The sequence below is a fragment of the Oreochromis niloticus genome, linkage group LG12 (assembly GCF_001858045.2).
Source record: "Oreochromis niloticus isolate F11D_XX linkage group LG12, O_niloticus_UMD_NMBU, whole genome shotgun sequence".
Classification (NCBI taxonomy): domain Eukaryota; kingdom Metazoa; phylum Chordata; class Actinopteri; order Cichliformes; family Cichlidae; genus Oreochromis; species Oreochromis niloticus.
The window spans coordinates 12,308,049-12,330,948 of NC_031977.2; the positions used below are offsets into that span (position 1 = coordinate 12,308,049).

At 44.9% G+C, this 22,900-nt stretch overlaps 1 protein-coding gene across 4 annotated transcripts in view; it reads right to left on the bottom strand.

Moving 5' to 3' along the window:
* igsf9b (immunoglobulin superfamily, member 9b) overlaps positions 1–22,900 on the bottom strand; it is a 28,222-nt gene that overhangs the window by 2,829 nt on the left and 2,493 nt on the right. For 3 of the 4 annotated variants that reach the window (XM_003445592.4, XM_013271598.2, XM_013271596.2), the window contains exons 2-19: positions 17,429–17,524; positions 14,886–15,092; positions 8,364–8,510; positions 7,298–7,449; positions 6,988–7,105; positions 6,563–6,704; positions 6,137–6,282; positions 5,887–6,029; positions 5,658–5,798; positions 5,433–5,549; positions 5,198–5,348; positions 4,987–5,098; positions 4,732–4,907; positions 4,395–4,633; positions 4,187–4,271; positions 3,920–4,090; positions 3,736–3,772; positions 87–3,503 (exon numbers count right to left, since the gene is read on the bottom strand). In XM_003445592.4, coding sequence (XP_003445640.1) covers positions 87–3,503; positions 3,736–3,772; positions 3,920–4,090; positions 4,187–4,271; positions 4,395–4,633; positions 4,732–4,907; positions 4,987–5,098; positions 5,198–5,348; positions 5,433–5,549; positions 5,658–5,798; positions 5,887–6,029; positions 6,137–6,282; positions 6,563–6,704; positions 6,988–7,105; positions 7,298–7,449; positions 8,364–8,510; positions 14,886–15,092; positions 17,429–17,489 — 5,762 coding nt within the window. In that variant the 5' untranslated portion in view covers positions 17,490–17,524. Of the gene's footprint in view, positions 1–86; positions 3,504–3,735; positions 3,773–3,919; positions 4,091–4,186; positions 4,272–4,394; positions 4,634–4,731; positions 4,908–4,986; positions 5,099–5,197; positions 5,349–5,432; positions 5,550–5,657; positions 5,799–5,886; positions 6,030–6,136; positions 6,283–6,562; positions 6,705–6,987; positions 7,106–7,297; positions 7,450–8,363; positions 8,511–14,885; positions 15,093–17,428; positions 17,525–17,938; positions 17,994–22,900 lie in introns of all 4 variants that reach the window. The other variant, XM_013271597.2, reaches the window with a different exon arrangement.

The following is a 22,900-nucleotide window of genomic DNA, read 5'->3' on the forward strand; positions in this document are numbered from 1 at the left end:
TAACGTTATTTTGGCAACAGAAAGAAGTCCTTCAGCCGTGAGGACGCTCCAGTGTGTTTGCTTTTTCAGGTGTGGCGGTGTTTCACCTTTTTGCTCTCCTCTCAGGCAAATCCATGTCAGCTCTGTGACGCTCATTTTCCTCTGTGGTTTCTGGGGAGCTGAGCAGCGTGGGAGTGATGGACAGGGACTGTCGGAAGAGTCCAGCACTCCCTCTACCACTGCTCTGACTGGCATAACTGGCCCTGCCCCCCTCCCTGATTTCTCTGCCTTCCCGGATCTCGGTCTCCCCTCCCCTCCCCATCATCCTGTCAGGCTGCCTGTAGATCTCCCCCTCTCGTGGTGGGAAAGGGGCGTAGTAAGGTGAGGGCCAGCTGATGCCCCTGGGCAGGTAGGACCTCGGAGGACCTCTCCTTGAGTCCATGGGTTTCAGGCCATCCCCTCTGGATCCTGCCCAGTGCTGGTGCTGGTAGTGGGGGATGGGGATAGAGGAGGGCATGGGAACATATTTATGTTGGACAGACCTCAGAGCTTCAGGATAAGTGGGGGACCATCTGGAGGATTCTGGGAAAACGGTAGCTTGCCGTCGTGGATCGGAGGGTTCCATCAGTGGGGAGACTGAGGTTTGTCTGGGTGGGTACGCAGCAGGCGTGAGGTAGGAAGGACTAGCTAAAGATCTTTGTGCGTGATGAGGCCTCTCTAAGCTGCCCATGCTGGGGCGCCTGAACGGGACATACTCCCTCCAGGAGGGGCCTGGCCTGGGGAGGGAAGGCGGTGTGCGACCCAAACTATAGGACTTGACCCTGACGTCTGGGTTTGGGAATTCGTCCCAGTAGCATCTCTCAGAAATATAAGTCCTTGGGCTCTCAAAGTGCTCCCACCTCTGTGGGCCCAGGCTGATAGATTTCTTTAGAAAAGGACGAGGCTGTCCCATGCCTGAGAGAGTCCTGCAGGGACCTATGCTTAAGGATTTCTTTAGAAATGGCACAGGGGCTTGATTTATACGCGATACAATGTTATTAGTCCTGCTGCCCTGAGAACCTTGTCTTTGGGATTGCTCTGATAAAGACTCACTACTGTCTACAAAACTCTGCGAGTGTTTTGACACTATATCCGCCATGCCTTTAGCTGCACTGAACAAGGTGTGAGCTGACATGGACCCAAGTCTGGATTCAGGCCTGTATGTGCTCTTATTTCCAGCCTGAATCTTTGTTTTCTCATCATAGAGCTGCTTGCTAGTTTTTTCTGGGCCGGGTGAGGATGGTTTTGGGTCATCAGGAAATCTTACTCTAGCTTCCCCATGGCGGGAACGTCCATAATCTTGTTTTTTACTAGTCTCAAAGCTGGCCTCAGCAGCGCCTGCAGAATGAATTTGTTTAAAGCGAACCTCCTCTTGGTTTGAGCCAGTTTCACGGTTTCCCTGAACATGAACCTCCCAGTTTTTAGGAACTACATCAGGTTTAGCCACCACTGATTTTTCTGGCTTTAGTTCTGAGCTTTCCCCGTTGCTGTCTGTGACCTCTTCCACAGGCTCATCCACACTCATTTCAATAAAACCAGGAAGGCTCAGATACTCAAGAATTGCACTTGTCTGGAGTGGGGACATTTTGGGAGATTGAGCTGTGGGCTTGGCCTTGAAGGCGTCTGACATTCTGGGGACAGAAAATTGAGACTGGTCGCTCTCGGCTTCTTCCACGAGAGTTAAGGATGATATAGGGCTAGGGCTGTCAGAGAAAAGGCATCTGTCGCTCCTCCGGGAGCGTGCTCGGATTCCTTCTTTCTCTAAGTCAGAGTAAAATCCTGAACTTCGTCGGTCATCCTGGACTGGAGTCTCTCTGCCTTTAGCCTTTGGCCCCACTTTGTGATGCTCATAAGGCAAAGTAGAGTAACTGGAGGTACTGGGATCCCTTGTGGATGTGTAGTTTGTGTCTGCAGGTCTCTCAGGCTGATTATAAGGTGAAGAAGCTGAACTTTCAGGCCTCTCACTCATTAATGAAGGACTTTTGGCAGCTGACTCCCAGAGATGAGTGCCTCCATAAGCATACGAATGCCTTGACCTCCGTCCAGCAACATCTTCATCCTGTGTCTTTTCCATTATGTCCTGCTCATTGATGGACTTCATGTATATATCAGGATCTCCCTGAGGACTCAGTGACCGCACTCGATCTGGTTCGTCGACACACAGAGCAGCGGGTTCACTGGTAACATCAGGGGAGATCGTGGGGAGAGAGGTGTTCTGGGTGACCGGAGACCGTGATGAATCAACAGCAAGCGAGTCCTCGGTGGTTTCTCTACAGAGGCGAGGACGCTGTGGCCTGGGCGATGCGGTCTCCTGAGGAGTCTGTACAGGAATAAGGCTGGTCACAGATGTTACAGGGCTAATGTCCCACTGAATGCGAGACGTGGGGAGCCGGTCCATGGGACTGCTTGTGTTGCCAAAGTAGCACGCTCTCCTATAGTCAGACACCCGACTTGTTTGACCCAAAGGCCTATGTTTCTGTCTGATACTAACATCTTGTGGTTTCCATACAGGTTCTTCTTCTGACTCAGGCTCATCCCTCTGAGGACTTTCTGTTTTATTAGTCTGATGTTCATTTCTCCCACGATTTCGACTTCTTTGCTCAGCTGTATAGCTCTTTAGCTCTCTCTCCATTTCTTCCCTCTCTTTTGCCAGCTGGACACACTTGTTAATGCTATCCCTCTCCAGCTCACTGTCAAGTTGTGAGACTAAGGTGCTGTTATTAGTCAACTGACTCTCCATAGGCTCATAGCCTGAAGGCTGCGGCCTGTCTGTGTCTCTATCCAGAAGCTTTGTCCTCCTTCCAAAAGAGGGCAGCAGGTCTTCAGTGTGTCCTGTCATGCGATACCTCCTCAGAGGATCACTGGGTTTCTTCTCACTGTTGTCTGAATAAAAGCTGGCTCTTTCTAAAAGAGCTTCTGAGCTTTGCTCGTCATCAGAATAAAAGCAGCCATGACGGGAGAAGTTTCTGGCCATGGCTCGTACTCTTCCAGGGGAGGAAGGAGGCCTGCTCAGCTCCGGGACATCCACAGTGAGAGGAGAATCCTTCCTCTCGTCCTTCTCTGAGCTTAAAATGCTCGACTTTGGAGAGTCCCTAAAGGATGTCCTGCTGCTTCCTGAGCCACTTGCCCCACCAGCTCCACCATTACTTTGTAGGACAGTCTTCTTTAAATTTTTTTTATTCGAGGGACTAGAACCCTCTGGCAGTGGCTGGACAATGAAGCGTCCATCCGGACCTCTGGAAATGGACTCCAGAGCACTTGGTGAGGGCGCCTGAGACCCCAGGTGACTCTCAAAGAGTGTGTAATGAGGTGGCGGAGAAGAATTGGACAAGAGTTGCTTCCGTTGGTCGTGGTATTCCCCGTGACTTCCCTTGTCAAATGAGGATCGATCGGACTGTGAGCAGGACGAGTTGGGAAAGAAAGGAAGTGGTGGACACAGCTTCAGCTTCAGGACACTGTCTGGACTGCGAGGGGGTGAGTGAACTCTAAGAAGGTCAGACAGGAAATAAATGCTGTTAAAGTTGATTAAAGCTGAAGATTGTGCTAAACTACTTCCCTGGTAAGAGAGAATAAAAATAGCTGCCTTTACCGTTTTATCACATGTACATAATAATCATATATCAGTTAGGAAACAAGCTTTACAACAAGCTTTACATAAATATTACTGCGTGTGGTCTATTTCAAATACAATACAGATAGGGGGACTCCTACACTTACTCTTGAGATGTGCTCTTCTGAAGTGCAGATGGCAGATCTACCAAAATGTAAGGAAAGGAAAAAATATCAGACACCAGCACAGATGAAACTCTCAAATCATATAATTAACTTAAATTAGGAACAGTATACGTGCTCACACTTTCAAAGTTAAAACTTTTGTTTGTATGATTTAATCACACTTTACCTTGTCTCCTCTTCCTGCGCCGGCGCTGTCTCCTCTGACTCATGTAGCATGCTGTCACCAAAGACAGAACGATGGCCACAAACAGGAAGCACACTCCAGCTAACACACCAGCCAACAGCGGCTCAGGGATAACCTCCAAGAAACTTGGGCGCAGGGGGTAAATCTCCATCCCTGTAATCAGACCAGTCAATTACAGAGGCCACTAATTCCAGCAGTTATGAACTTGCGGGGTGTAATGCTTTTAGTAATTTGTACAAAGCCACATACCGATGGTGGATACATTGACAGATTCGCTGGGCTCACTGAGCACTTTATTACAGCGAGACATAAGCCTCAGATCATAATTCGAGTCCTGAGAGAGACAGATCAGGATTTTGATTATAGATATAAACTAGCACTCATTTAAAGGGTGGCTTTTCATAAAAAAATCATTATTTCATATAAAATAGTATAACAATTAGGTATAAAAACTTACCCTCAGCAGTCCCTGAACAAGCAGGTCACTCTGATTGGCACTGATGTTGCTGGTGAGGATGACCCACTGCCCCTGATCCCTGCGGGCCTGCAGTACATAACCTGTCAGTGGAGAAAATGGAGCTTCGGGAGGAAACCAACGCAGGACAACGCCTTGCTCGGTCCGGTTGGCTGACAGGAATATGGGAGGATCCAGAATTGGGAGAGTGGTGACAGCTGTAGGTGCTTCTGTTGGCACAGCTGGTAAGAAAGCAAAGTATAAGTTCATACTTATAAATACTTGTAGTAAAAAGTGTAAGAGGTACTCAAACCCAAAACATAAGTTCACTTGTACAAACCTTGAGTTCGCACAGTTATAATTTCGCTGAAAGGTCCAGAGCCGAGCTTATTCTGAGGTAGGACGCTGAACTGATAGCCAGTGGCGGCAAGTAGCCCAGTCACCAGCAGGTAGTTTTTAGATGTTGGCACTGGCAAAGACGCCCATTCATGTTTCCCCCTGGATGCCTGCTTGACCCTGGAAGAAAAACAAAACAGTCAAAAAGAGTCATGGATCTAACGATTGTGTGATATTTTATGTATTTTATGTCACTGACCACACAGTGAATTTCTGGGTGAATCCACCATCAAAGCCTGGCACCCAGGACACGTTTGCCTGGTTCACCTCTGTGGTGACAAACACTGAGGACACAGCGTGAGGGCTGGTGCCTGAGGAGGAGAACGTCACTTTGAACTGTTTGCAGTACACTTGAATTCAGTAAATGCAGGAGTCACATATTTATTGCAGCGATGCGGCTGATCACTCACCCAGCACCATGACCACAGTGCCTGCACTGACAGTGGCTACACGATTAGTGGCCAGGCACTCCCAACCCCCGTGGTGATCTTTACTAACTGGCTGCAGCAGGAGGGAGCCGTTAGCCAACATAGTGTATGGGGAGCGAGGCGTAGGGCCAATCTGTGAGGAAGGACACGGATGAGTTCAAATAAGGAATTAGAATTAATACATACGGGTTGCTGCATCAGTGGAAATTTCCCGTACCTTGCTCCACGTTACGTTTGGAGCAGGGTCTCCACTGGCTTCACAGGGGATGATCAACTCCCGGCCCACCTCCTGGAAATACTCAGGTCGAGGAGGCACGCGGAACGATGGCGGGTCCTGGAGGAGGAGGAGAGCCTTTTTACTTTTGCCTGTTAATTAGTGTGCACATTTAAAGCAGATCATCTTCCTGATACTAAAGACTTGAGTTGAGAACAACAGCCTTACCTTTAAGATGACACGGGTGGGTTCAGACTGCCCCATGGTGCCATAGCTGTTATAAGGCGTACAGGTGTACATACCCACAGCATTGTCATTGGCTGTTGCTATAAATACTGAGCCCTCTGAGTTCACCATCCAACCTGGGTACTGGATAGGTACAAAGATTGATTCCAAACTCCTTCTGGTGAAAATCTCTACTCAGTGAAACATTTCAATTTCATGGCGCATGACTTACATTATCAGGATTTAAAACGTTCCCGTCTTTGGTCCAGTTGACGTACAGCACAGGGGGATCGGCTTGGACAGGACAGACAATGACCCCCTCCATGCCTACGGGCAAATATGTTTCCCGCAGCATTCGGCCTACACGTGCAGGATCTAAGATGACAGAAGAAAAATCACTCACAAAAAATTACTACAGTGCTTATTTCACAGGGAACGCTGGTAAGTGCAACCACAAAAAGTCAGCAGGATAAGAGACTAACGTTTAACTTTCAGATGAGCAGAGGCTGAGGGTGGACTCAGTAGCCCATTAGTTGGGATACAGGTGTAGTTTCCAGCATCTTCCGGGATGAGATTAGGGATAAGAAGTGTTCCATCCACCAAAACCTTCACTCGAGACTTAAGTGATCTGAAATCAAAAAGATACACATTTGAAGAGGTGTTCAAAATAGCTGACACAAAAACACTTTGCTGAAGCAACTAAAATATTATTAATTTTAAAAGGTTCTGCATTAAAACCCATCCATCCATTTTCTTCTGCTTAACCAATTTAGGGTCACAGGCGGATGGAGCCTATCCAGCTGCCATAGGGCGAGAGGCGGGGAACGCCGTGGACAGGTCGCCAATCTGTCCGAGGGCTGTTTTAAAATGTAAAAATATTAATGGATATTTTGAAATGATGGACTCACTCAATATGGTAAACATTCTGTCCTTGCTTCAACCATTCGTATGTCAGGTTTGATGGGTAGGCATCAGCCTGACACTGCAGAACTGCATCCTGGGACATGTTAAGAGTGGTGTCCTCTGGGGAAATTAGGATGATTGGAGGGCCTGTACAAAGCACAAGATAGACCAGAATGACCAGAATTAATGGACAACTGATGATGGCGGGAGAGCTTTTTAAAAAAATTGTTAAATTGCTGCAATGCAAGGAAAAGACTGTAGGTGGCACTATACACTATTATATTTAACCATGGTTTAAGCAGCATGTTTAAGTGGTGTAAAAAAAATATACATTGACAATTTCACTAAACATAATTTATTTGTGCTGTTGCTTATCACGAGGTAGGCAGAGATTACACCTGTCCACAATGACTTATAGTTAAACACTGACCTTTGACCTGCAGCTGCGTGTAGTGGGTGAGGTTCCCCTCTGAGTTGGACACGTGACATTTATAAACTCCAGAAATATTTCGTGTGACAGAGGCCAAAGACAAGCTACCATTGAGCACCTGAAAATAGGCCAAGGTAAAGACGATCAAAGACAAAGAAGGAACAGGAGAGGAAGACTATGAGGCAGAGATGAAGAGAACAACAAAGCAGTTTGCTTCAAAGAAAAATCAAAGCTGCAACTCCTGCAGAAAATGCTAATTAATAAGTATTTAATTAGAATACTGAAAATGCCATCTGTTAATCCCCCTCACTTTTATTTTCTCATGTTTCTCAATTGGGCTCTCGTCTTTATGCCAGACGACAGTTGGTCGAGGGTTGCCATGGGCTCCACAGCTGAGAGTCAGCGAGTCACCGAGCAGAACCTCCACAAAAGTTGGCGGTGTCTTAATAAACACGGGCGGAGCTGAAACAAAGACAGATCAAATAGACCACTTATTTTCATCCACATACTCATAAAGGACACATAAAGGAACTTTAAAATGGAGAACTACTCAAACGGCTAATCCAAAGGAACAGCTAAATCCAAAGAGGTTAGATATGATTTGCTGTGGTTTAGAAGTACCACCTGTGGCTCCTCTAAAACTACATTAGAACTCAGTGGCAAGTCATTTCAGGCTCTGACAAGTGTGTGGAGACAGGCATGGATATGAAGTGGCGACAAGGAGAGATTTTCATAAGTTACTGTGAATATATTTAGATAGACACGTTGTAATTGTAGCACAATAACTAGTAAGCCTCCAACTGGCAGACAGAGGCACATATGTCTACACAACACTTCCATGCTGAAAAATATATGCAATCCCTGCATTAAAAAGAGCTTTGGATAAAATATCATCACTGTCAGTGTCTAATACTCTAAACAGATTCCAATTTATGCACAATGTAACACTATTGTGTTCCAAAAAAAAGCTTTGACGTCGATCCTGATGTAGGCTTACAATCATATCTAATACTCACGTCACACTTTCATTTGAACTTCTAAGTGTTCCACAACATAACCAGTGAAGGTGAGAGAGCGGGTGATGTACGTGGGTTAAAAGCTTTTTGCATGTAAAACACAAACCAAGGATACAGTGCCATTCTAAAAGCCAGCCTTACTTCACAGCAGGCTAGGCACAGACAGACACGATGTGATTACTGGGTGCAAGGTATGTCACTTAGGACCTCTTCATACACTGGAATAACACTATTCAGCTTGCCAAGGCCTTCAGAGTCCAAGCCAGGCCCCATGCTGTAGCTGTTCTAAATAAGGACAGTGCCAGTGATGAGCAACGAAAGGAGCAGCTCCCGACTCCCCAAAACCCTGCGGTGCTGCACCTGTGATGGAGAGGAAGGTCCATGTGCCATTTCGAAAGTCGTCGGTTTTGCTCTCCAGGAGCAGGATGCGGCATTCGAACCAGCCTTCGTCCTCCAGGGTCAGCCGTTCTATCAGCAGAGAGGCGCCCCGGGTCAGAGACACACGGCCTGTGAGAGGAGGGGTGAGGGGGACAGAGAGAGAGTCAGCACATACACGCAAGCAGACAGGCAGAGTCAGCATATGCAGGAAAGGGCTTATCATGCACAGGACCCAGTGTCACAATGGGCACGATCAAAGTCACAGACACACCCACGAACAGTGCGAAGAGCAACTGTAGCTCGAATGTTTGCAGCGAGTAGCAAAACCAATAATTAAGAAAATTTGCAGCTCAAGTGATGAGAAGTCAGTGGCCCTGAGACAGAGTTGAAAGACATGAATCACTACAGTGATGATTATAAAGATGTGCAAGATGACAGATGAAGATTTTGTCCTGTCATTTAGGGTTTGGTTGGTGAAGTGGAGAGCTAAGATGAGTATGCCAGGAATACTTGAATGCAGTTTAAGCTTAAAGGAGAAACCCACCGCAGTGTGTGATATAAATAAGCTGTTTTTTTGTTAGGTGGGGGCAACGGACAGTAGTAAACAATGTAAGGGCCTGGCAGATGCACGCTCTGAACTCGTGTGTGAACGCCATTAAAAGGCAGATGGATCCACGCACAAGCACGCACACACATTTTCCTGTCACACACAGCCCCTGCTCTGCTCCCTCTCCTCTTCTCTGTACTTCTTACAACTCCTTGTCAGGCTTTGAAACTTGATCTGCTGGTTGCCTGGTGACTGCAGCCTGGTTTCAGGGTACACCCCCTCCTTTTATTCAGTCTCTCAATGAACTCTTTTCTTGCCCTTCAATCACAGAGCTTTAAAAGACAGGAGGATGCGTGCAGGGAGGAAACACACACATTGCTCATACCAGGCCCTGCCAAAGCAGTTTGAAAGTAAACAGTGACCCATCAGTGTCCAGCGTCCTGTAATTCTTGCTCGCTCCTAACACATTGCTTAGATAAAGTCTCATAATCAATCATCTCTGCAAAGTAATAATAATAAAGCATTGCAAAAAAGAAAAAAGTAGCAGCGAGCATAGATATCATCTTCTCCAGCTCAACAGGACAGAATCGCTGAATGCCCTGCAACCCTGAAGCAACAATATCGCAAGAAATACAATATCGTCAGTATTCACACCAGCTCTCTCCAGACAGCAGCGTCTGGAGAGAGCCTGGCAGCTATGAAAGTCATTTAACTCTGTATATGCCCTAAAGACCGGGTGAAACACACACTGAGAGTAAAGACAGGCAACAATGGCTAACAATTAACCCTGCATTCCTGACTGGGGCAGTTGCTGTGCTAAATAGCTAGGTTTAATGATTGACTGACCTCCCGGAAGACAGGCAAGTGTTACTTAGAGGCTCCATAAAATGAATGCCTCTGATTTCAGCTCAGCATCTTTCAAACAACTGGGCAGGGCTAGATGATAACAGCTATGGGATAACTTTAGGTATTTTTTCTCTTATCCTGATCCTTAGGATCCTCTCCCGAGCTGCTTGTTTCCTTTTCCACCTTTTCTAATTAGACCCGCAATAAAAAAAAAAAAGACCCGCAGGACAAGAGAAGGCACAGCATCACCCTCTTTTTGACTTTCACCTTATGGGATACTTAAAAAAATCCATCTGATTGGCTGCTATAACGTGTCGGTCTGCCCCGGGCACTGATCTTGCACAAACACATGGGTGTGTACACATGTTGATTTTCAAAATCTGAGTGCCCTGTCCCCTGAGTCTACACAGGGAAATTTGGGTTTCACTGCCGAACACTTAACCCTTTCCCGTAGCCTCCCTCTTATCCGTCACCACAAAGACATGGAAGCCCCCCCCCTCATTCCTCATTCTCTCAGGTTACCATAGAGACTAGACCAAGAAAAGCCCGGGCTGTAGGTTTAGATTTGAATTCAGTTGCTGTAGAAACACGCCACGGCCAAACACGGGTCGATCATGCGGGCGGAGGGGGGATTGTACTGTCACAGATTTGAGAAATTACAATTGGAAGGGGTGGGGGGTGGGGGTGTCTTGTGTCACATCCAAGAGCAGAAGGAAGAGTGAGAGAAATTAATGAGAAGCACAAGAAGAGAGGTCTTTTGAGTCTGTGGACGAGCACATACGGAGGCTGCGTGACAAATGTTGCTTTATTTAAATATGAATGTTGCATCTTGGGACTTGAACTGAAATCTCAGATGGCACTCGGCAGGTGCTCTACCCTAAGGATGTTCACTGAAAGAGGCTGCTTTTCTCTCTCAGACACAATGCAAATATCCTGCAACAACTGAACACAAAACCTGGGAAAATTATAAACCACACCAGTGAAAAAACCCTTCCTGTTTTTAAATCCAAGAGGAACTGAGCAAGAGGTTAAAGAGAGGTTAGTCGAATTTGGTTCATCAATAATCCACAGGCAACCAATGAGAGGTTGACCTTCCTGACCTCTGTGCTCCAGCAGACGCCATTCATCACTCTCCCTGGTCCTACATCAGCGCAATGTCCGCGAGTCCTCGAGAGACAAACATGATTAGGCTCTATGGCACTCAGAGAGAGGATTGCTGAAACAATAACTGCTCCTCCATCTCATCTCAACCCTCCTCCTCTTCCTCCTCCTCCTCACTGTTTTTGCTCCGGCAGCAATCACATGACAGCTACAGTCTATCTTAAAATGAGTCCTTGTTTCCAACAGGTTGAGCTGCTCTGCAGTGCAGCCAATGGGAAGAAAATGGAAACGCTAATCCAGCAGCGCTGTTTGAACCTCAGAGACGCACCCTCCTCATATTAGCCTGTCAGGTCCTCGCCTAGTGGGTGGCAGGTTAGGAGCAACTGGGCTTTTATAGCCGTGACGTTGGCCGGTAGCTGGCTTCACCTCACTGAGCTGATATCCTGTTTCTTTCCTTTTTTTTCTGCATAAGATTAATGCATCTTTTGTTGCAAGTGAAACCACTGCAGTGCAACACATCATATTAAGTGCTGTGCATTTATGATGCACAGCACTTTCTTTGCTATTGTTGTGACTACCATAGCCTCGGCACAAGGTTTTAATTGTTCCGGCAGAATGAACCAACATGTGATTTTTAGCCTTTGAGTTCCCACTGGAAGTTACTGACAAAGTAATACATGGAGTACTGTGAATTTTATGCCAGACAATAGCGAGTGAGGAAGAAAGATTATTCTGTTTGGAGAAGCACCAGCGCTGCTTTTCTTTGTCTACTCGTACGTGCATAAGAGAGCCGGGCAGAGGTGCATTGTGGGACGTGTTTTGATTTGAATACAATCATAAGTCTGAGACCGGCCCCCTGCCTCTGACAGCTCACCCCTCCCGTTCCCCTAAATTTCTCTCTTCAATCCTCCTGTCCCCCTAATCAGTTTAACCCTCTTATGAATAGCTCTTTGTCGTGAGATAGATTACAGTTAACTCTGTCCTTCTTGTTCTGCCCAACTCTGGCCGAGCGAGCACACACGGCTCACGTGCTGAATTTCACTACAATGGGAACTCAACTTATCAGAGGCATTAGCTCTTACACATGATCGCAAAGAAAAAGCATTAGTTTTAATATTAAAATCTCTGAAATTAAAATCCGTAGGTCGGTGCTGTGAGAGGTATTTGGGCTGTTTTCCAGCGCAGAAGTTGATCTTGTGCTGTTTTCGGTTCAGGAAGAGATAACGCTGATGTTAATAATTGCCAGTCGTTAAATTTTAAAGTTGTTCAGTTAGACATGCCATAATTTGTGAATATCAAACTTGTTGTAGGCAAAGTTGCAGGTAGAAAACCAGATTTTGCTGAAGTTTTTCCTTATAGTAAGCATTGGTTACTTGAGCTATTCCCCTTCAAGTCTTTATGAAAGTTGTGTGAAGCCCTCGGACTGTATCTCACAGATTTAATATGTGCCTAGCTGCCTATCCTAAGGTATGAGGTAATAGGGCCTCTGTGGTGGCCTGCTGCTCTAAGCTCGTGAACATGAAATCCCCAAGTTGCAGCTATGTATTCTTCTTCTATTGTGTCATTGTTTGCTGTACATCACGCTGGTCTAGTTATAGCAGAAAAACTGGTTGAAGATCATGGAGCCCTCAGTTTCACATTTCAGTGATCTATTTTCTGCTTTTGGAGTTCTCAAACAGAGCGTTGTTTGCTAAAGCTCAGTGAGTTAATATTAAATTCCATATAAGTTTATCAGGGGAAAGACTGTCTGTGCATACTCGGGTATAAAAACTCGTCTGTGTGTGACAAATGCAGGCTTTATCTTCTCCACTGTTCGAGGTCACACTGAGAGTGTGATGGAGGCCTGCTGAGATCTCGGGGTTTGCCTATTATCCTTCTAACCTCAGGTCAGAGTCCCCCCCCTGCTCACAATCGCCACTCATTTACTTCAGCACACAGGACGTATTTGATCTAGACTTGCAACGGTAAACCATCCTGACACCGCAAGACTCCAACATATTGTCTCAACAAATATAACAGCAGCGTGTCAGTCAGAGTTTATCTGGCTGTTTCCTCTTTGTTCTGAGCTGACTAATGTTCAGATCTCCATGGCATGCTGTGTGTGAAACAGAGAGGCAGAGGAGTGAGAGGTATGAACGGGATATTCTCCCGAGAGGACACGAGAGATGGTCTCTGAGAGCTGGACAGGCTGTTGTCTAGTTGTGACACTCCTCAAATACAGAGTACAATCTTGGAGACACCTGATATCATTATCAAAAAGATGGTGGTTTAATGGGATGAAAAAGGAAACGGAGATACAACTTGCCCTGATTAAAATTGTTAATAGCCTCAGTGAGCTTGACACAAAGCAGCAGACAAAGGGCAGACAGCCCATTGGTAGTGCTTTTTCTTCACTAAATACCTATTTAGTATTACAAATTCAAGTCTGATACCTTACTTAGCTCTAATGGAAGTGGCCATTATGCTGCAAATACTGAACAACAATGTAATTCTTTTCCCATAATTCATTATCTTGATCTCTTAACCGTTTCTTGATCTTAAGCCTTAAAATTAAATCATCCTCATTCTCCTGTTCCTGTCCTCAAACAAGCCAAGACAAAGACCAGGAAATGGTGGCCGACTTCACCGTCTTGTGGTTAAAGCTGAAATCCCACAACATTTTTAATTTGAGAGTAGAATACATTAGACCCACAACACTGACACGCTTCACATGCTGCCATCTGCCTTCAGTGGGAGGGGAGGTATGAGGATCTAATGCAGACTGGGGAAAAGCCCGCACCAGACAAGTACACGCAAGGGGTGAATTTGCCAGAAACACGGAGACACCCCCTAAACATTCTTGTACTCTGAGCTACGTCTCTGCTGCATTATTTACTTCATTATGGCTGCATGTGTATCAGATGGCTGCTCCTAAACAATGATATGGTTAACGGCCTACAAGACCGCTAAACACATTTAGTCCAATTGCATGTTTTGGGGGTTTGGGGGTGGGAGCATGTTTTGTGCTTCGACCGCTGTAAATGTTCAGTGGGGTCCTAGAGTCGTCCAAAGCTGAAAACATGTTTCTAAATCAGCAGCTTGATTCTCTGAGCACCTCCTGTATGTCCTCACATCACAAATCCAGCGAGGTTCTCTGTACATTTCTGTGACCTAGTTGGGACTGCATGGGATCTGGGGTGTCCTACTAGTCCTGTTGGCTTTGGCAAAGCAATGGGAGGTTGTGATACCCCTTTTTTGTCTTTTGTCCCCTGGTAGACAATGACAGGATTATAGGGCTCCAGCAAGAAAACTCCCATTATTCCGATTGCTTCATCCATCCTCCTTCCAGCACAACAATCTCCCCTTACTGGGTCACCCCTCAGCATACTAATAAAACACTGTCATCAGACCACCAAGCCCCCACCTACACTCCTAATCCCCTTGTGAGCAGCGTTACTGGTACCCCCCTTGTTATTGCTCAGCTGCCCCCCCACCCCACCCTTTACTGCCTCCACTAAAACACATCCATTCTCATCCTTCCCCTTTCCTCTGCAGTATAACTGCACTCTGGAAACACACAGACTGAACACCAGCTGTAATTACAGGGACCGTGCTTTGGATGGATTATGTTTTTAGGGTATTGTTTCATCCAAACTTCCCCTCCCCAGTAGTTCAAAAATACCACTGTAACCTCCATATGTCTATCTTTGCCCACACAAGACAAATGAGCTAAGGAAGTTTTACCCCCTCCCCTCACAAAAAAAAAGTCTTCTGAAACACGACCTGAGCAATCTGTCCGCTGATGATCAGAGACTTTTATGTTATTGGCTTTTTTTCTATTTCCTACTGGCTTTTAAAGCTCACTTATGGGAGTGAAACCACAAAAAGCAGACGAAGAAAGATTTACACGACGTGAGGTCTTCAAGGGAATCTACCTCTACTTCAGGGGGTTGCGCTGTCAACCAAGTAATAAGTCTTTCATCAGTTTCCTGAAAGGAGTGCATGACTGAGCAGATCCGAATAAAGCTTACCCTTGTAGTTGGGATGAACACGAGGAGCATACACTCCAAATTTGATGAGGACGGGAACGCTGTAACCGAGGCGCACCCACTCCACCACATGTAGTGGAAAGAGGCTTGGGGTGGTGGCTTCGCTGGATGTAGGAGCGAGGCTACAGCTTAACTCTGCGGAGCTCCCCTCTCGGGCACGAACCAACGATGCTGCACCTTGAGACACACCTGTAAAGACAACAGCATATCAACGGGATAAAGCACTCGTTTCCCTGCAGACATTTTCTGACAGTGCAAAGTCCATAAAACAGCGCACATCTGAGTAAACACATAAATCATGCAGCTCAAGGACTGTTGAAGTGAGTAATGGCTACCAAAGTAGCTAAATTAACATTCCTTGAAATCTTCTGGTCATTGGTTTCTGTGAAAATTGTTTGCTATGATAAGAAGTTTATAAATGCATCCTTGAGGGACTAGAAGACAAGGGTTTGTGACCACACAGGCAGCGAGAGGCCCTGACAGAGAAAACCTGGTGGAAAGAGTCATAACAGTGTCATGAATGCTCTTCTGAAGTGGACCTTGCATATGACTTTCCCAGACTGTTAAAAGCCGGGCCATCTGAGGGCATGTAAAACAACCATGTGCCATTTGGTGACAAGATCGTATTGCTGCAAAGCCTGCAAACACAAAGCAATCCCATTAGTGACACCTGGAGCAGTCTCTCCTGTCTCTATCCCATCTCCCTTTGCTGCCATGTGCTCATGTGGGTGTGTGAGCGACTGGGTGCCAGTGTTTGCTCTGCTACTCATCTGGCCTGGTGATTACTTTAATCTCAGAGGGTGGGGGTTGGTGGCGATACTCTGATGCAGGGCAGCAGGACGCTCTGTGGCCGCTCCAGTCGACCTCCCACTACCCCCTGGGGTCCGCACATGGTCTATGGGCCAGCACAATCAATCCCACCACCATCACTCCCCCTTACAAACACAAGCACGCACACACAGAAGCGTGCTGAGGGTTGGGGGGTAGCATAAATCCAGGATTGATCTAAATCCACACCCAGAGATATTATTTAAGTTGGATTTTGTCCCCATTCTCTCTCGTTCACTCATGTCTGAGCTGTAACCCCTCCTCTTCACTCTCTCTAGCACAAGGGAATTGGATCAGTGCCATAGTCATCATGGTGTCATTCAAACTGCGTGCAGAAACAAAACGGGAGCATATGCCAGCTGCTTTGCAAAGCATCCGAGCTTTGTTAGTGCAGGTAAAAGATTTGGCAACAACTTTGGTGAAAATATGTAAACAAACTGCAAAATGGAGCAAAACAACTGGTTGTCTTAAGCCCCTTTCAGACAAGCACTCCTTTCCATTAATCTACTGGCATATGAATGTATCAGCTTTATGTCTGAGTGTGCACCCTGGTCGCTTTCCATATAAGCCACAGCAGCAATCACAAGATCAGACTTAGTAACATTTAAGTATCACTTTCAGCATCACCCTGAACTCAGGAAGATTACCCCTTTACATATCGCTTCTGCCCATTACTCAGCTCACAAAAAAACTGTTTGGTAAGTGGTCTTCACTCCAACAAATACATTCCCAGTACAGAAAAGAAAGCTCTCTCTGAGCCTGAGAGCAAAGGGCGGTGATAGCTACTTCTTGCTGTAGTACTGTGAACCACCCACAGACATGCACTCCTCTTACTGACAATCGTTGAGAAAGCAAAAAGACAAAAGTGTGGCAACACTTCACTTCAATCCAACAAGCCCTGTACGTGCACATGCCAAGACTCAATCCATCAGTCTTGTGGGTGTGTCTGAATGAAGAAGTTAACATAAAGTGGCCTATTTTTTAACAAAGGAGGCAGCGATGTCTCCAATGACTGAAAATATCTTATTAAACTAAGCTTCACATTAGCCAACGTTAGGAAAAGTTACATTTGTTCCAAGACACGACGCAACTGCCCAAAGCAATGTGCAGCATATGCATATTTAAACAGCTTATTATCACCTCTCCTATCTCATCTTCTCTGACAACCAGCTGTTATTTCCATTGCAGATTAAATATTCAAACATTTCACCACTTTAAACTAATTCAAATCGAAACTGAAATTTAAAGTTGAAGGTAAGAGTGTTATTAAGAGTGTCGTGAAAGAGATTTCAGTCGCTAAAGATTGGCGATAAGGAGCAAAACTGTGAAGCACGATGAAAAAGCGTGATCCAATAAGGAAGACTGTTATCACTGTTAATCTGTACTGTAATACTACATAAGCCCTATGTGGACTTGTTAAATAATGTTTCAATGTCATTGTTGCATAATCGGGTCTCATATTTTGGAATCAGTTTTATCACGTTAGCAGAAAAAAGATCTACAATTGTTTGCTTTTCCTGTGTGTGTGCTGAAAAATTGCTCAATTCATGACATGACAGTTCAGGTGTACTGGGGAGTTATTCAGTTCTAAAAAATCCAAAAGCAAAAAATCTCTGAAAGCACAACAAGGAGAGATAAATTACACAAATGCACTGTTAATATATGCAATGGCTTAGTATTTGCATTGGCATACTTACTTAGCAGACAAATGGCTACAGCAGTGGTGACAGCCTGAAGCCACTGTCTCTCCAGTCCCATGGCCGTCCGTCACACTCCTTCACACATCTCCCAACCTGAAAATGAAGACCACACATACCGTTTACTCCTCAGCAGAATACTACTGTACTGTTTACAGATTCCCCCGCTGCACAAGTACATCCCTCACATCCCCCCTCAGATAAATGTAATCCCCCCACCCCTCGAGTTAACATCAACTCATTATCCAACAACTGCACTGCATTCCAGATGCTTCTTGGTTTATAAATAACCATATTCTTTCAAAACACATCATCCTGGGGAAAATTGTACGTTTGCGCTGTGGTTGGATTAAGGTAAATAAGCTACTTCAACAAGTGATACAAATAGACAGGGCAATTGCTTGGAGTCTGAATCTTGTAGATGTTTGCTTGCACTGGCGAACGTGTGTGTATGTGTGTGTTTATGTGTGGCCACAGAGAAGGCCTTTACAAGGCTCTAGATGTACGTACAGATTAACCCGGTGCTTGTGATTGGTCCACCTCATCCAGAAGGTCTCGTCAAATGCTAAATAGGCCAACAGCAATTGACAGGTTAGACGAGCAATATTGAAAGGTACACAGCCCAGCTCCAGATGTTATATTGTTAACAGCGTTTAATTTTCACAAGCCCCACAGACCAGACTCTTTCATGACTTGCTGACCTCCTTCCCAGTGAACGAAGAGAACAGCTGGAGCGAACCACATGGCCCTCTACTTCAAATTGGATTGCAGGCACAAGTTTAAGTTGCTGACCTTCAAACATAACGGAAGCCCTCGCACACTTCCCTTAAGTCATTCAGTACTCCTAATACCAGCTTATTACTTTAAGTTCATTTAGGTAATATAAGGCGGAGGGTATTCTTAGAAAGCAGCGAGGTGTTGGATATTGGCTGCAGCTACAACCAGAGATTCACTGCAGAAACACAGGTCGTCTGACTCATTTGACTGAGACCTTTAGTCTCTTGGCGGCACATGAGCAAACAAACAGCCCAGAATAGAACAGCACAAAGATGCTTTTATCTCCTCGCACTTGACCAACACCAACAACGTTTCTGCTGAGCCGGGGGAGAGATGCTGTAGTAGTAATAACTTTTATGCTGCACCTTTCTAAAGCAAACAGAAAGGCAAGAATGTGGTTGCACAAGCAAAGAAGAGGAGGGTGGTCAGGGGCAAGTCTGGGATATGGTCATTACTTTTTGCATGACAAAATCATTTCAGTGCACTAAAAATAAGGGCGGATTACTCTGACTGTGGGAATAATGCTGGTCAGTAGGGGTGACGGATAAACGGCACTCTTACAATGGATTAAAGAAATAAAGAAACTGATTTAGTTCTTTTTGTGTCACTTCTGACAGCCAACAAATGTGGGAAGTGTTTGTGCACCACTCGACTGTCTTATCTACCAGCTCCACAGTCATTTTGACAACATGAAAAACTGATAAACAAATCCTAACTTGCATGTATACAACTCCAGCTCATATGAAAATCTCAAGTAATTTTCGCCAGCTTCCCTTTGTCTCGCCAGCTCTGATGTGCTCCTAGACCGGGATATAGGACTTTCATGTGGAAACAACCACATACAGGGGACGCCTGTGGGGCAGGTGGGTGGGGGCTTTGTCTGCAGGTGCAGGAGGACGACCAGATTATTTCCTCAGGCAGTAGAGCAGAGGAAGGCCATTTAATTGGCATGTGAACAGAGAGGGCTTCAAAGGGAGCCCAGATGTTAAAATGAGCACACTTAAACTGTAACAAGCCACTAAACATTTAACCACAGGAACTTTTTCTATTTATCTCATTGCACTAAGCCAATTACTACCTTTAAGCAACCATGATTCACGTATAGAACTAACGTGTGAAGAAAAACAGCTCCTGTTCTACAGTAAAAGCACAGACATTATTGTACTTGCATGTAAAACGTCTTAAACGCTAACTCATCATGAGGGTAGTGACCTCTCGGGTGGCGAAAAGCCAGCTTGACTAAAGAATAATACAACCTTTGTGTGTTTAGAAAAAAGAAAACATAAAGACGACAAAACAAGAATAAAACAAAAAACCAAGCTTCAGCATAAGACTGTTAGCTCTGTAACGTGTATGCGGATACCATCCAGTGCTTCGCTGGATTTGACTGACACAGATTGCTTTGGATCTAGTCATGACTTAGCCTTCTGGACAGGCCATTTGTAACACCCAGTCTAATCCCGCCCTGCTGCTTTGAGTGTTAATAGTGTAATTGAATTAGAGATCAAATTCGTGAGGCAAATCAAGGACAGTCTGTCATCTAGCTGTTCAGTGATCAATCACTGGTAAGCCAAGTCACACAAGTCTGCCGACTGGGATTCTATTTCTTCTGGTGCAGAAAAGGCAGGCGCGTGACGCTTCGACAAACCCGGGTAACCTGGGGTTTATTTTAGGGGTTTTGCTCATGGTCTTTCTGATCTCCACCAACTTTTAAAATTTTCCAAAACGTGTAGTAACAACTACAGCGCCAGTACTTGACTCAAAAAGTAAAATCAAAGACCCTCACACCCTCCAAATTCATATTTAATAATATAACAAGCAATAAAAGGGTGCCGTTTCTCACGGATGAACGAACATGTCTGAAATCTGACATGACATCAACAGCTTTGCTCGCAGTAAATGCAAGCTGATGTCAACCTGTCAACTGTAACAGCTGGTGGGCGTGAGCTCTTCCAATGGCTGTCATCTGTGTCACACTATTATATTATTCAGACATGAGCTGAATAATGCACAAAAAGAAAGGTGCATTTTTTAACGCGCAGGAGTAACCATGAGTAATGAAGGGATCTTTTCAGCTGTCTTTTTCGGCCTATAAGTGACAAGTAAATTATCATATTCTCTGATGTTTTCTGTGACACTCGTGTTAAAACTTGTCACAAAAAGTGAACTCCTGACCTAATGGGTGTGAGAGCGTTATCCACCGGTACCTAAGCAGATCCATCAGTGATGCCAGTGACAGATACAGGCCTGATAAGCAGCAGCATTACTCTCTTAGTAATCCTTGTTAATCCTGACAGGTCGTGGCATCAGCACAAACCAGCCTGTAGCAGGAACTACAAGTGTTGCTCAAGTAGAAACTTTAACAGGTACGCAGAAGACTCTGATACAGATGTAAAAATAACACGCAACCATCCAGAGCAAAGATGTGAACCATCATTAACGCAGGAATGGGTTTGAAAAATCAGTAATCCAAAGCAGACTGGTTAGACAAGCACGCACGGCAGAGCGATCGATTCATGGATTTTGTCCCTGGCACTGTAACCAAGCTCAGAAATGGTATTGACATTAACTTTAACTAAAGGAAATGAGCTTAGCACTCATTGGGCACGAGAATAGAGTCCTGTGCTCTCGGGGAAAGCCTAGTTTATATGGATTAACATAGTAATCGTTAGTAACCTAACACCTAGCACAACAACACTGATAACTGAACCAGGGTTTTTCCTGCACAGGGAGCTTTATGTTGTTTTTATCCAGAAGTTTTATCCAAATCCAAAGGAAACCCCCACTCCCAGCACTGTAATATTTTTTTTTTCACTACTGAGTTTGAACAAGGGTTTCCTTTGCTAAACAGGACATCTGTGTTTATCAAACGCTCGAAAATACCAAGAAAATTCTTAGATTCCTGTCAAATAAGGTAACACAGGCTCGTTCGTGCTTACATGCTTAGTCTACTCCCAAAGGTCCGTTCCGAGCCAGGAAAAACTTTGCTTGCCGTGGTTGAATGTTTTCAGTCGCACATGAAAACTTAAACAGTATTACCTTTACTCTGCACTTTTTCAGCAGCCAAATACTGCTGCAGATTACTGCTTCATGCATGAGTGGTTTAATTTCATGTTTTGTTTTATCCTAGGATAATACTCACTCAGACATCCCGGGGGAACGGTAAGTGCCGAGTAAAGCAAGGCAGCTAACATCACTCTTGTAAGTCTCCCTGCCCCCAACTAACTCTCAGGACCAGGTCGGTCCCATAAAGTTTCTTTCAAAACAAGACAGTGAAAGAAATCAATGGCCTAAAAGCAAAGGTCACAAACTCGGGGGTCCAGCCATGAAGCACATGCCTAACTTGGAGATCAACGAGACTCAAAGGACGTCCACAGAACTGCCCTTTTTCAGTATTTTGGTGGCATGCTGCTCGATTCTCTGCTTAGAGGAAAAGCTGTTACTTCCCAGGTCAAAATTGAGATCTATTACATGCAACAGCATCCAAACATGAAACACTGCAAAGCTTGAAATACTTTATTAGACCCTCTCTTTAATCTTTATGCTTTACTACATGTATTTTTCCTTATATGCCTCAGTACTGTCACAGGCTTAAATTCACCATGGAGGAGCAGACGCTCCATCTTACACACAATAACAGAATCATTTTCAGTAACCACTTTCGACTCATGAATAATTTGCTCCTCGGTGCAATCAATTTCCTGCAGCCTGACAATCTGCCTACAGGGGACAGTTTGCCACATAGTGTTTTGAACAATGCAATATTCCAGTAAAATGTCAAGGCTTGCTGAATTATGGGGGGATATTCGTAAAATGACACCCGGGCTTGGGATCTGACACACACAGACTTTGTTAAGTTGAGACTGTTGAACACAGACTTTAAAGATTCTAGCAGTAAAATGCAAAACTGCTTTTAGTGCTCCCTCAGTGTAAATAATGCACAAGCAATTTAAAAACAAAACAAAAAAAACTGTGTTGCTGCAAACACAAATGCATGTAAAAATAGCAGAGTAGTGTAGAGTATGCTTTTTGGGGGGAAATAGCACAAATTTTTCTTTCCAATTTGAAAGCAAGCATAATCTTTAAAGTGATTTTCTAACAGAGGGGACTACAAGGCATCAGTAGTGATCTGTACCCCTATGCACCTCCCTTTTTAACGATCAGCAAGCACAACAAAAACAAAGGAAGGGAAACAGCAGAGCATACACTGTATATTATGTATAAAGCACAGGGCTGCTGCATTCTTTGGCACAAAAATACTAGGTTCTTTAGACAGAACTACTAGGTTCTGTCCCATAACGTGCATCAGCCTGATAAACTAGTCTAAAAATAAAACGACAAACACCAAGCCATAAGCCACTGTACTGCTGCACCCTACAGTAAATTTTGATGTACAGCCCTTTATGTCAACACCCGTCTCGCTATATGAAACAAAACAGGTGCATCTTTTGTTTGACTCAGAAGAGCCGATGCCACCTAAGACGAGGGGGGCCTAAATAAAGAACAAACAAAAAAAACGTATTTTGACTGGCAAAGTGCTGATTTAAGGGTCATTACAACGTGTGAAACCTATTCATAATGCTTTAACATGAAGGAAACACTCATTCGGGGATTACAAGTGCTGCATGTGCTACCCAAAACATAAACAAATCCTGCACAAAGATGACTCTGTGCACGATGTTATCGCAAAAGTAT